The sequence below is a fragment of the Psittacula echo genome (genome assembly GCF_963264785.1).
Source record: "Psittacula echo genome assembly, chromosome: 4".
Lineage (NCBI taxonomy): Eukaryota > Metazoa > Chordata > Aves > Psittaciformes > Psittacidae > Psittacula > Psittacula echo.
Genome location: NC_137738.1, coordinates 55,974,172 through 55,989,536, shown reverse-complemented (window position 1 = coordinate 55,989,536; position 15,365 = coordinate 55,974,172). Strand labels below are relative to the sequence as shown.

Here is a 15,365-nt window from a genome sequence, read left to right as displayed (position 1 = left end):
GCGGGGGGGGGGGGGGGGGGTTGGGTGACATTTTTGAGGAGCACAAATTCCACATGAGATTGTGAGCATTGCTGTGTTAGTTACTTCAGCATTTCAACTCAGTAGGACCTGGGAGATCAGATCAAAGCCTGTTCCATGCTGGAGAAGAGGAAGCTCAGGGAAGACCTTATAGCAGACTTCTATAGCAGACACTAAAAGGGGTGTACAAGTCTGGAAAGGGACTTTTTACAAGGGCATGTAGTAACAGGACAACAGGGAATGGCTTTAGACTGAAAGAGGGGGGATTTAGATTAAATATTAGGAAAAAATTCTTCACTCTGAGGGTGGTGAGACACTGGCACTGGTAGCCCAGAGAATCTGCAGATGTGCCCATCCCTGGCAGTGTTCAAGGCCAGGTTGGACAGGGCTTTGAACAGCCTGATCTAGTAGAAGGTGTCCCTGCCTATGGAACGGGAGTTCAAATGAAATTATCTTTAATATCCCTTCCAGCCCCCTCCCCTCCAAAAAAAGGAGGGGAAAAAAAAAAAGCAAACCCACAAACCAGGTACCAAACCCTAGATCAAGATACATTAAAATATTTGTTTTGAGCACACCACCGCTAATCCTGCTCCCCCACCCATTTTTGCTCATTTGATCACTATGGCATAGGTCTGGCAGGATTTTTCTGCCTAACTTGTTAAGCATGCCAGTTTGACAGGCTGCTTTAGGAAAAGGTTTCTGCTCTTGCCCTTTGGTTTAGCAGATGCTGGGTTGCAGTTCTGTACTCATAGAGTAGGGGTTAAGGAGACAGAAGTTTCTCCATGAGGGAATGTGGCAATTGCCCAGTGTAATCCCAGCTGCATCCAATAGGAATTCCTGTCAAGGACCATCCCCAGTTCAGGTATCTATTTGTCAAATCAACTCAACATTATCTTGTGCTTGCAGAAATCACTGGCTTAGTTCTGCATTCAAGGAACAGGATTAGCTACTACTGAAGATACAATGGAGAGTATGGAAGGAAGCAGGCAACAGTGCAAAGCAGATCAGTATGGTAAGATACAAAGATTTCTGAAATACACTGCTTTGTATGTTGTAAATCGCTGGGTACACAGGAAAAAACTATGCATAAAAAGTTCTTAAAATAATCACAAGCCAAACTGTAAGCCTTTCAAAACTTTACATCTCTGGCTGGCACAGCTAGTAGGTATGTGAGAGAAGCACTAACAAGTAGAGAGAAAACTCTGAGGGGAACCCTAGTGTTTTCCGTCTGTCACAGGGTAAATAGGCCTTATTGATCATCTACCACTTGATTTACACTAAATGCTTTCAAGCATTTCACATCTGTAATTTTCAAATACAAAAATAATTAAACTTTGATTTATGGGAATTACACAAACATGGGTAACTAGATTTTTGTCTAGTATTTCAAAACTGTGTACTAATCAGCAGTACTCAGCTGTACCATAGATATTCAGAAAGTGAGTATGATGTTTTAGCTTTAAAATAACAGCTGAGTTTGGAGGTTTTTTGAGGGGTCTGAATAATGCAAAAGGAAGAGTGAAAAAGCTTCAGTGTTGGCTTTAGTTGTGTTTTTACTGTTTCTAATACTGGGTCACAGAAGATATACAAAGCTTTTACAGCCCCACTATAAAACAGCTCTTTATCTTTTCTCCACTAATTCTGTGGTGTCACATTTAACAAAACTAGGAAACTGGAGATAATATAGATGTTTGCAGATTGATGTCAGGTAATAAATAACACTAATTTCGTATACCTACAAACGTAAAGGCACCTTATCACTGTTTAAGTTTCTCACTCTTTGTAATGCCTGCCAACATTTTAACTCAGGCAAATTACAGTATTGTTTTTGCTGTTTTTTCACTGGGATAAAATACACAGTCATAATATCCTTTTATCAGATTTCATGGTATAAAAGGCCTTTGGTGCTTAATTCAAGCTGCATGTTGCCGAGACAATTTCAGAGCTCCTGTTTTGGAAAATGTATTTATCTTACCTTTTAGTCATTGTCTTTTCTTTCCACAGTGGTCTAAGTGCTACCTGCCCAAGAAGATGCAGTTGTGACCCTGCCCTGTCAGTGCAATGCTACAGAACTACGGAGATCCCCAGAAAGATTCCTTTTGCCACCAAGAAACTCTACATCAGTCACAGCAAAATTAAACAACTCCAGGTAGGAAAAAATCCAGTAAAAATACTTTTTGGAGTGCACTGTAACCGAAAGCTGTGCTTCCCAGATGATGGTGGCTTTCAAATGAAGAGAGAATCTTATTCCATGTTCTAAAAACTGATGAAATGCTGCAGATCTGGTTTTATTTTTACTTACTTTTTTAACGATATGTAAATATATTCCTACATGGTTTTCATTAGTCTGCAGTCTCCGAGCACCAGTTCACACTGCCGCAATGATATTTTGTATTAAACTCAAAAAATAGTAATTTACAACTAGGAGACAAATGTTGACTTGTTTTTACGTGCTCAAATAACCACTGAGTTCCAGAGTAATTGTTTAACTTGTTAAAAGCTTTTGCAACTTTTGATACAATATAATACTTTTCACAGTAAATGAAAAGATTTTATGTACTAGAATACTTTCCTTAATAAATGAAATTGAAGTTCTTTTCCCCCTCTGCAGTTGCAAGTGTCAGGTACAACTGCTATTAGAAATGGCAGAGGGATTAAGTAAGTTAGAGTTTAAGGCAGAATTCAAGATGTTTCTAAAAGTAATGCTAGGCTTATCTAATAACTCATATAAACAGTAGCAGGTTATAACTGAAAGTGCCAGCTATTTGTGTTGTTAAAAATGTTTATTCTGGGTTTCTTGAGGCATAACTGGATCCCATTATTAAAGGCATGATCAGTTTATACTCATTTTGCATTATGCTCTGGAATGGCTCTTCTGTTTTCTACCCTGAAATATTTTCATTTAATAAATTCAACTTCTACTGATAGACAAAAGAGAAATACAATTTTATATGTGCTTGCTGTGTATCAATTTACTACAAATAATAGGAAATGTTTGATTCAAGAGAGACATTTTCTCTCAAGTATGCTTGTCCTCCTACAAAAAATATAACATTAACTGCTCTGAAATACAACTTTGATTTTGCTCTCAGGATTGAATTAAATCGGTTAGAAGGCAGCTTTGAGCAGCATCGGGGATACCTGTTTCTCACTGAAAAATAGTCAGTTATTTTACAATTTAACTCTGAAAAGAGTTTACTTTTATTTAGTTGCTACTAATATCTCTGGTTTTCTTGGTTTAGCTCCCAAACCTACAAGAGTCGAAGTTCACTGGTGTGATTTAGCTATATTGATGTGCTCTAGTTAAACAAAAGATCTGTCAAATGAATTTTTTATTAGGAAATACATTTTATGTGCAAAAAAAAAAAAAAATCATTATTATTTTCTTTCCAAGAGAAGGCAGATGAGCCATTTTTCCTTTCTTAGGCTAGTTGCCCATATCTGTCAGCTTCTCCTCAGTTACTAGTAAAGTGGCCTTAGGTTCTGACTAGAGCAAAACACAGGTGTTATAAAGCATTTAAATGCTGGATATAAGTGAATAGAGCAGTGGAATAAATGTTTTATGACTGTTCAGGATAAATGATGCAAGAAACCATCTACGGGTTTTTTACTTCGTACATTGATTCAACTGAGCAATCAGTATACCTTACTTATACTACTGACTTTGCACTGGAAAGTAAGAAGTCCTTTCATGCTATCTGCCTGTAGTTATACAGATTGTTTCCTTAAGATTAGACTGGGTCTCTGAATATATTTTTCACTTTTCTTTCCACGCAAAAAATTATGCTTCTGAGGTCTTGACATCATAAATGCATATGCTTAATTTCACACAGCTAAGAAATCCAACTGGCAGATACCACACTACTTGTAGAAAGAGCGTTTGATTTTTGCTTGCAAAGTGCATGCCTGGAAGTGTTAAAAGAACTCCATAGGAGGTTTTGTTTGTCTGGTTTTTAAATTCCTCCACTTACTTAATTTTAAGAAATTGCATATAACAAATCCCATTTCATAAAAACAGGTCATTAAAAAGTGACAAAATTATTAAAATGTTTCTAAGAGTATGTTAGATCCATTTTTATTAGATCTGCTTTTTAAAATGTAAAACTATATTAGTATCACTTTACAGACAGTCCAGTTAGAGAATAAAATATCACTTTGTAGCAAAAAGATAGCTGGTAGGCTTCCAAATATGTCTGGATTCATATTAGAAAGACTGGATGGTTTGTAACAGCATGGACAAATGTTCAAGTATCAAAACTGCATAGTCACAAAGCCTAGCAAAGCATACCAAATAGGTGGAAAATAGAGATAATAATAATCCACATTAAGAAGCCTAACATCATTACAGAATGAATGTCTGTATACTGACTGTCGTGTAGCTCTCTGTTACTTTGTAAAATGAAAATTAAGCCTTTTAGTGGGATAGAGCAATCAACTGAGGAAAAGCAGGAAATACTGGTTTTGAACTTGCAACAGAAAACATGTTGAACTTATGAAGGTTCACGTTTGTTTCCATTTCCTTAAGACTGTTTTCTAACTTAAATATGACTATGCTTTTCTGCTCATGAGCAATGCAGTTCGTTCCTATGGGACTTCTCATGATAAAGCTTTGAAACATTAGCCTCCTAATCATGACCAGAACTAGACATGCAATTCTGTGATTGCTATAAAGAAATATATATATGTTACAAAACTGCATTTATAGAAAAAATAGAAAATGGACAACTTCATTACTTACCGTTGAGAATGTAGGGTGGTTTGTTTGTTTGTTTTTATGGAGGTATATTCCCTCATTGAACTAAAATGGAGAACCCTGCATTAATAGAGGTTCCATATCTATACTTTCTCACTAGCTGCATCAATCTTGCAATGCTCAGAAATAACTTTACAAGACAGAATAAATGTAAACAGAAAGTAGTGATGACTAAGGATACCAAAGCAAAATGAAATCTGACTCTCCCTTCACAGATGTGTGGGTGCTAATTTTAACAGAAGTTAAAATGCAAAGTTTGTAGCTAAGGTAAAGAGACACAACCCCAAAATATCCAAGAGTTTGATAAATGAAGCTGGAAGTAATATTTTAACAGTCACATTTATAAGCTGATTTCACATACACAAGTATAATATCCAAATGTATTTAATCAGGCTCATAGAACAAAATTACTACCCTGTACCTGCACAGCAAAAGGAATTGTACTGCCTTCCATGTACATTCCTGAGAGGGACAAGGGATTATAGAATCATAGAATCATAGAATAGTTAGGGTTGGAAAGGACCTTAAGATCATCTAGTTCCAACCCCCCTGCAGGGACACCTCACACTAAACCATGTTACCAAGGCTCTGTCCAACCTGGCCTTGAACACCGTCAGGGATGGAGAATTCACAACTTCCCTGGGCAACCCATTCCAGTGCCTCGCCACCCTCTCAGTAAAGAACTTCCTTATATCCAATCTAAACTTCCCCTAAGTTTTAACCTGTTACCCCTTGTCCTGTCACTACAGTCCCTAATGAAGAGTCCCTCCCCAGCATCCTTATAAGCCCCCTTCAGATACTGGAAGGCTGCTATGAGGTCTCCATGCAGCCTTCTCTTCTCCAGGCTGAACAGCCCCAACTTTCTCAGCCTATCTTCATACGGGAGGTGCTCCAGTCCCCTGATCATCCTCGTGGCCCTCCTCTGGACTTGTTCCAACAGTTCCATGTCCTTTTTAAGTTGAGGACACCAGAACTGCACACAATACTCCAAGTGAGGTCTCACAAAAGCAGAGTAGAGGGCAGGATCATCTCCTTCAACCTGCTGGTCACGCTCCTTTTGATGCAGCCCAGGATACGATTGGCTTTCTGGGCTGCGAGAGCACGCTGCTGGCTCATGTTAAGTTTCTCATTGACCAACACCCCCAAGTCCTTCTCCGCAGGGCTACTCTGAATCTCTTCTTTGCCCAACCTGTAGCTGTGCCTGGGATTGCTCTGACCCAGGTGTAGGACCTTGCACTTGTCATGGTTAAACTTCACAAGGTTGGCATCAGCCCACCTCACAAGTGTGTTGAGGTCCCTCTGGATGGCATCCCTTCCCTCTGGCGTATCAACCGAACCACACAGCTTGGTGTCATCGGCAAACTTGCTGAGGGCGCACTCAATCCCACTGTCCATGTCACCGACAAAGATGTTGAACAAGACCGGTCCCAACACCCATCCCTGAGGGACACCACTCGTTACCGGTCTCCAGCCGGACATCGAGCCATTGACCACAACTCTTTGCGTGCAGCCATCCAGCCAGTTCTTTATCCACCCAGTGGTCCACCCATCAAATTGATGTCTCTCCAATTTAGAGACAAGGGTGTCGTGTGGGACAGTGTCAGACGCTTTGCACAAATCCAGGTAGATGACGTCAACTGCTCTGCCCCTGTCCATCAGTTTTGTAGCCCCATCATAGAAGGCCACCAAATTGGTCAGGCAGGATTTCCCCTTAGTGAAGCCATGCTGGCTGTCACCAAGCACCTTGTTGTTTCTCATGTGCCTTAGCATGCCTTCCAGGAGAATATGCTCCAAGATTTTGCCAGGCACAGAGGTGAGACTGACTGGTCTGTAATTCCCTGGGTAATTACGCTGTACAGCATGCTTTATAGTTTCTCTCAATGGGAGTAAAATGTGGTGGTAGTTACCTGTCTCTGGGGGAAATAGCATAAAGACTATAGTGTTAGTTTAATATATCTTACTGATGTGGTACTCGTGAAACCTGTAGTGAGATGTTTATTGGACATGGGAAGGGAAAATGGATGAAGACACTCCTTCCCACCTCTTCCATGCAGAACACTTTCTTATTTTGCTCTGAGCATTCTGTGATTCCCATATAGATGAATTTTTACAAATCAACCACCTAGGCCAATGGGCAGCATCTCTGATAGTTTCAGAAAATTACTGTTAAAAGGAACTGGTGTGCTCAGAGAACTCCCAGATTCACTCTCATTGCATGCTTCCTCTTATTTTGGCTTGGAGGAAACTGCTAGATTCACTTAGGTTTGCTTTTTAACTTGAGACACAAGATTGCAAACTTTGGTAACAAGCACGTTCCAACACAACAGAAATATAATGAAGCAATTAGTATGCCTCTGTATATTATAGTCACAGTCAACATCTAAGTTCAATTTCCCACTGCAAAACATCTGTTTATTGCCAACTAACAAAAACCTAAGTTTGTGTAAAAGCAATCTGTTCCACTGAGATGATTTTCAGACCAAGCTGATCTGACATTTTTGGTTTGGTCATCTCAATAATATGTGAGGTTTTTACTTTAAAGGAGAGATGGTGTGGGGAGAGAAGAAATACAAATGTCATATTTTAGTTTCCTGCAAAAACTTTATAGTAGGGAGAGGTGATGATATCCCTGTATACCTCCTCTGGGGAATACACGCTGCAGTGACAGTACTGCTGATATACGGAAATGGCTATATGATGAACTCAAAACTACTCCACCAAGCTCTGTTGAGCATAGCGAACAACCATCTGCTTTCTGCAAAGATTGTGATATTAGATCTCCATTTAATTGTAATATTAGATCTCCATTTTATAGAGGCTATCCACCAGGCAGAAGTAAAAGGAATATTCCTTATTCAAACATTGTGTTTGTTCAAAACCAGACACAATATGAACTTAACAAAATTCTAAAAATGCAAGTAAATACTGGCAAACTGCAGGTACCTACAGTAACACCTCTATCATTACCATTTCCCTTAGTTTCTTGTTCTAAATATATAGTTTCTCAATATAAACTAGCAATTGTCAGAGCGTTCAGAAGAAGTACCCAGTGAGGAGATCCATAAGTAGATGGTGTACTATCACATGACTTTTTTATTTCTCTTTAAGATTACTGACTTCAGGAGAATGTCAGCCCTTGAAGAGCTGGTCCTATCATGCAGTGGCACAGAATCAATAGAAAACAACACTTTCAAAGCTCTGAGCACCTTGAAGTCCCTGGAACTCTACAAAAATCAGCTAAAACAAATACCCACCTTCCTCCCATCTGGCCTTGAAATTTTGAAACTCGCTGATAACTCCATCAACACTCTTCATGTATCTGATTTTGAAGGTTTGCTGAAACTAAGAGTGCTCGATATTCGAAACAACTTGATTTCGACACTGCCTTCAAGCGCATTTTCTTCCCTTTTCAATTTACAAAGTCTGATTCTGGATGGCAACAACATGGAATCTGTGTCTGCACCACTTAAGCTTCCTAGGCTGAAGTATCTGAGCATGGCTGACAATAAACTGAACTCATTCCCAACCAACTTCTTTGCATCTTCCCAGAATCTAGAGTTTCTCAGTTTAAGTGGAAACTTTCTGACAAAAGTGCCTCTTGACCTACCTAAATCCCTGTTGTCATTAAAATTAGAGAAAAACCAACTTAAAACAATAAGAATTAAAGACATGAATCACCTAGAAAACCTGTATGAGTTCTTCCTGTCAGAAAATCAGCTAACATCAATAGATGGTGTCCAGCTTCTTCCTAACTTAACAACACTGGAGCTGTCTAAGAACCAGCTCCACACTATGCCAATCAGGCTGCCTGGCAGGCTGCAGAAACTCGACTGCAGCAGTAATCTGATTCAAAGGGTGACAGCACAGGACTTCCAAGGACTACAAGACCTCAAGCACTTGTTTCTTGACAACAACGCTGTTAGCATGTTTGAGGCAGGAGCTCTTCAGCAGTGTGCGCAGCTTTCAAATCTGGCGCTGGAACAGAATCTCCTCATTTCTATTCCTCTGAGGCAAGTGAATCTGAGGAGAGCTGGTTCCCAGGTGGCATCTCTCCTTCCTTACATTATGAGAATGACAGCCAAATAGGAAAAAAATTGTATTCAGACCCAGTCATGGTAGAAGTCTACCCATACCATAAACCCATTGGCATAACCAGCACTAATTAGCACTCTTGTTAGCAGTTTCAGCATAGAACTGTTTTCATTACCTCTGTAGTCCCCAGTGAATCTCCTCATTTCATATCCCTCCCTGCCAGTAAGACTACTTTCTTTAATTAGCACACAAATAAGAGGAACCTGCTAGGAGAATATAACAGAATTATTACAGAGGAGTTTTACTGCTGCTTAGATTTATCTTCCCCCATAACATGAAATTAATAGAGCATTCAATAAAAAGGAAAGGCAGCAATTTTAAAGCTGATGTTTCTAGCAACCCACAGTGAGTTTATTATTGTTAAAATATTGAGATTTCAGGAGCAGAGTCTGGTCAAAAAGAATGTGCTTTTTCAGTGGATATTAACATTTGCAACTTATTAAATTCACACATTACAAAGTATTTGGAATGCATATAAGCTCTCCAGCCTCAGGCTATAAGTAAAATTCTAGTCAAAGGAGCACAGAAGAAACATCCCTTGGGCATGCTGTGTTCATTAATGCCCTGATTACAGATTCTCTCGTGTCCATATGAGTGTTGGTCCTGGCCATTATCAGAGATGACTTACTAAGCCAAATGGAGGCTGGTCTGATACAAAGAGGCAATTTTATTACTTCAAAAACCTGTGCAATAAACCAGCATAAAAATAGCAAAGTAATTCCATTAACATCAACTCCTTTAACACAACTGCACTATTACACTTTATTTTTTTATGGCTTGTGGACAGGTTTAACTAGCCCAAATAAATAATGCAGTAAAATTTCAATTCGTTTAGCGTCAGGTCCTTTAGCATTTGAATCTACTTGGCAGCAGCTTTATAATCAGAAAGTGATTTAGTGGTGTATAAATATTTGATTTCAGTCTAGCTTGACAGGAATGTTTAATGCTTTCTTGTTACTTTAGTATTGTCTAATCCATCTTATTTTACAACCTTTGCAGTCAAGAGAATTAACAGGAAGGAGTTATCTATTAGCCCATAAACAGTACAGCTCTTAAGGAAATATCGGGGACTTTTTATTTTCAACTCAACAATGAATGCAGATTTGAAGGGGAGACTGTAAGCATCAAAAAGGGGAATAAAAATGGCAAGACATAAAATTTATGGACTTAATTTGTCTGATGATCACCCGATACGCATGGATATACAGAAATAAACGTATTGCTTCTAACAGTTACCTGAGAACTCAGTCAGCAGTGTCAAAGGTTAAGAAATACAGTTAATGTGCTACAGTCAATGGATCCTAGCAGATGAGGAAATGAGGAAAAAGGAATGAGGAAAAAGAAAGCTTCTTTTGTTTTTTTGTTTTGTTTTTCTGATAATAAAATAATCCACAAGTCCAAGTATTTTCAGGACTTGCAGAGAAGGGCCTATACTCCATAAAATCTTGCAGGGAGTGGTGAGAATGCAGGCAGGAGTCTGATGATACTCCCTGGGGTGGCAGCAGCATGGTATGGCTGCCACAGTCAGCTCCCAGGTGAGTGCGGCTTCTCTCCCATCAGCAGGATCACGCATCATGTACTCCAGTGCCATTATTTTCTCAAGATCAACACAGCCTGAAGTCAAAGAATATAGCCATAAAGTCAAAGTCTAACTTTAGTATATAAGACCCTTCACAGGTTTAAGGACTTGGTGGTCAGGCTTTAGACTGTAATCAGTATGGATAAACATCCCAGGTGATACTACTTTTGACATCAGTGGCACTAGGGTCTTACCCCAGCATACCCTTCTGACATTACAATATCACATTGGGCAGCTATGCTGATGGCGCCAAGCTCTGTGGTTCAGTTGGTGTGCTGGAGGGAAGGGATGCTATCCAGAGGGACCTCGACACGCTTGTGAGGTGGGCTGATGCCAACCTTATGAAGTTTAACCATGCCAAGTGCAAGGTCCTACACCTGGGTTGGAGCAATCCCAGGCACAGCTACAGGTTGGGCAAAGAAGAGATTCAGAGCAGCCCTGCGGAGAAGGACTTGGGGGTGTTGGTCAATGAGAAACTTAACATGAGCCAGCAGCATGCTCTCGCAGCCCAGAAAGCCAACCGTATCCTGGGCTGCATCAAAAGGAGCGTGACCAGCAGGTTGAAGGAGGTGATCCTGCCCATCTACTCTGCTCTCGTGAGACCTCACTTGGAGTATTGTGTGCAGTTCTGGTGTCCTCAACATAAAAAGGACATGCAACTGTTGGAACAAGTCCAGAGGAGGGCCACGAGGATGATCAGGGGAGTGGAGCACCTCCCGTATGAAGACAGGCTGAGAAAGTTGGAGCTGTTCAGCCTGGAGAAGAGAAGGCTGCGTGGAGACCTCATAGCAGCCTTCCAGTATCTGAAGGGGGCCTACAAGGATGCTGAGGAGAGACTATTCATCAGGGACTGTAGTGACAGGACAAGGGGTAATGGGTTAAAACTTAAACAGGAGAAGTTTAGATTGGATCTAAGGAAGAAATTCTTTACTGAGAGGGTGGTGAGGCACTGGAATGGGTTGCCCAGGGAAGTTGTGAATGCTCCATCCCTGGCGATGTTCAAGGCCAGGTTGGAAGAAGCCTTGGGTGGCATGGTTTAGTGTGGGGTGTCCCTGCCCATGGCAGTGGGGCTGGAACTAGATGATTTTAAGGTCCTTTCCAACCCTAAATATTCTATGATTCTATTCTATGATTCTAACTTTAATCATCGCCTGTGGTTAGGTTTCAAAACATTTAATGCAGCCACAAGCATTTGGTAAGATCGACTTTTGTGGGGTACCAACACATGAAATTCTCATTTCCCCCAGGAAATACAGCACAATACAGAACTGCCCTACTCTTGAAATAGTCCCACTGGAGTTGTGAGATTTACACATATATGGCAACCACCTTTCAGCCTAAGAGGTCAAACTCAGCTTCACAAAAAACAGCCAGTGAGGGTCATGATGTAACCTCTTAGTAATTTTCAATGGTATCTTCTATCATTACATTGTTTTAAGCTACCACATCAACCTTTATTGGTTGTTGTAGTATACTACTGTTCTATTCTAAATAGCTATTGGTAGTATTATCTATAATTTCCCTGAGAGTTTCACTGAATAAGCTTCCTTAAAATCTGTAACTATGACTCTTAATTTCTTCACTTTGCATACTACTATACTAAAATGATTTTTAAGCTACTTTCAAATCCATTTTATTAAAGATAGACATGCCAATTAACTGGCTTTCTGTTAAGTGCTTGTTACTAACTACATATAGCAGGAAGAAATGAGAAGATTCTAAGTGAGCAAAACTTTTGAAATAAAACAGTCTTATCATACAAGATGTATGATGTAAGATGTATGAAAATAAGAATGGTACTGACCAGTCTAATATCATATCCAGAGGTTATCAGCTTTTTTTTTTTCCTTTTAAATGTAACCAGTTCTAATTCTCTAAAGTACGATTTAAAAAGACCATCAAAAACCACTTCTATTTTCCCTGTTGCTGATTTCTTAAACAGAATATCATCAAACAGGCTGCCTCTGTGATGATTAATGTTTGAATCTGATGGGAGCAGGAGAACAAAATGGGAGGAAAAATTCTAGCTCATGAACTAAAAAATCTTTTTAAACAAACTGTGCATAAAACTACTTGAAGGAGTAGTGTTGCCATGTTTCTCTAAACTTTTGATCTTTCATGGTGCTTATGATTTGGTCATTGGCATACTTATGGCATCAAAAGTACAAAATGCATTTTTAAGCTTGACACTCAGTTGAACACATTCTTCATAACACAGTGCAGCAGGACTGCTATTCATTTCAGTGGAACAAACAGGTCAGAACTGGAGTAATTTGGGAAAACAGTTCAAGTATGCATAGACAGTATTCCTGTAACTTAAAAAAAAGGACATGAATACTTCAGGACAACATCCTGTTTTGCAGAAGACTGCATTTTTTTGTTAATGACAGTATTATCTTAATATGTCAGATGTGCCTGGGCAAATACCGCTAAACACCACTTACACAAACAGAATCAGTATGATGAACATAACACCTTTGTGTTGCTTTGTTTTCATTCAGACTTCCAGACACCCTTGCTAGATTGGATCTAAAGGGAAATGACATAGAGGATGTTGGAGAACAAGAGCTGAAGGACTTGAAACTGCTTCAGGTTTTAAATTTACGGAATAACAAGATATCTGCCTTGGATCGCAAAGTCTTAGAGTATCTACCCCGTCTTCGTCATCTGTATTTAGATGGAAACCCTTGGAACTGCACATGTGACCTTCTCAGAACCAGAACAGCGCTGGTGGCCAAGGGGACGGATGTCAGAGGAGGGCAGTGCGTGGCGCCAGCAGAAAGCCGAGGAGAAAGTTGGATGTCTTCCAAAAAGATTCTGCAGCAGTGTGAAGATAATCTGTCTTCCACGGAAAGAGGCAAAGAGGACAGAAAGAAAATGAAACCCGGTGAGGCCTCCAGCATTGGAGTGAACACAGATGATGATTACTATGATTATGAATTAGACTAACCCCATGGCTTTGAATCAGACAACCCCATGCTTGTCCGGAGCTGCCAGCTACCACCAGCATCTCTACTGACAACCGTCTGCTGACCTGATACTAACTTTTCCTCTTTAGTCTGTACTATAAGAGGTAATAGCTAGTGACAGAAGAGCTTAATAAGGATGCCATTGTAAACTGAAAGTTGTAAAAAATGCTAATTGTTTTTCTACCCCATTAGTACTATGTAGTTTGAGGCAAGTAAGAATACAATTAGTAACTCTTAGAAAAGCAGTCTGTAATGCTGTATGGACCTTTTTATAGTAGTACATTCTTACAGTTGCATAAAACTTTACAAATAAAATCCTGCAAAACCACAAGATACTATTACTAGGAGTGTGGCATTCAACACATTTAAACTCGCAGGTCTGCAGATAAGATGGAGAGTTACACCTGTGTGTCCAACTTCTCAGGACTATTCGAAGATTCTCACTTTTAAGAAATTAATTTCTGTTTTCCTGAAGTATTTGCCTCTATTTTAGACTACTACAAATGACAGACTAATTTAGCAGAGGACCAGGCAAAACACAGAAGGCTCATCTTCATCACAGCAAATGCAACAGACAGAAGAATCAGTGTCCCGGTTAATGAGACTTAATGCTAGTTCCAAAGTTAATTTATAGTGAGGAATGAAAACACTGGGGCCAACTTGACACGATTCTACTGTCGCAAATAGAAGAAGGGAGATTCACAGGATCTGAGTTCTCAGATTCTTTACCTCTGGCAAATACTAGGATAAGATCAAGTGAAGCAAAGTGTTTGGAAGAGTTTATTTTGGTAGCTGAATAGCTACCTGACTACAATACAGCTTACGATGCTGTGTGTGTACACTTTTGGGTTAGGTGTACTTCACATGGGAGTACATGCTTCAAGCGCCCTCCTTTACTGGCAGTGACCTTCCAGACTTTTGCAAGCAAAATAAAGGACTTAATGGTACATGCATCAGCTCTGATGTATGTACAAATTTTATTGAACAGTTCCCAAAGTGCTTGAAAACTAAACAACTGAATGACTGAGATCACTAAACCCAGTGATTTACAAACAGCAACCTAAGGGGTTTCCTGGCAGTCCATAATCTCAGCTGATAACCAAGGAGTAATCACACCAGCAAATCACTTTTCAAAGCAAATAGTCTCTATTATTCTTTATCTTCTGGTGGTACTCAGTAACTGAGTAATGCTCACATTCATGGAGGCTGTTTTGTCAGGTGTCAGTGCAGCTGTTTGGTTATGCTGTCTATGCAAATGCAATTGATGCCTGGGTTTCTTAGGCACCCAACACATTAACAACTGGAATAAAAACACCTGATTTCACTTGCCTTCACATTTTAACTTTTTTACATATCATCAGCCACCCAAATGTTTGGAAGCTAAAGATTTAGGTATTTATGAAACAGCACAAGACTTCCACGTGGTTTGACTGTGTTGCTTTTGCTGTACTACAAGCCTGGGAAGTAGTTATTTTCTGAGCCAAAAAAAAATTTTTGTGATACAGAATTTTTCATTCAACTTTACATTGGTGGATTCTTCTAACACAGCACTTTAAATACGTTCCTGTGTCACATCAGCCCACCCATCTCTCTGGCAGCAGAGGGCTGGCTCACTAGAACTCGTTCTATCTTCGGCCTGCAGTGGGGTTTATATCTCCAAATCTGTGGGCCACTACAAGCAGAAAGGAGCCAAAGGAGCCAAGACCTGGGAAGTGCAGGTTTTGTGGGAGCTGGCAAAGAAGGGCATGCATTCCCAAGGCCTGACTGCCTCGGCCACAACATGGGCACACTCGGTGTGTTTCTAGGGGCCACGCTACCCCGTGTCCCATGCCCGCACTGCACAACCACCCACCGAGTGCTTGCAGGGTGCCCTGAGAGTGAAACATGCTGTCTAACACAGACACCCATGCGGCACGCCTGCCTCTGTGGCGGCCAGATCGGCCCCCATCCCGAG

The 15,365-nt window shown here is 40.1% G+C and overlaps 1 protein-coding gene across 1 annotated transcript; it reads left to right on the top strand.

The window, feature by feature from the left end:
• Positions 1–981: 981 nt before the first annotated feature.
• LOC308220108 (nephrocan-like) lies at positions 982–13,391 on the top strand (the record flags this gene model as incomplete). Its single annotated transcript, XM_080615894.1, has 4 exons — positions 982–1,025; positions 2,023–2,167; positions 7,880–8,781; positions 12,944–13,391. 4 exons carry the CDS (start codon positions 982–984, stop codon positions 13,389–13,391), a joined length of 1,539 nt encoding a protein of 512 aa, XP_080472020.1.
• Between the last annotated feature and the right edge of the window lie 1,974 nt (positions 13,392–15,365).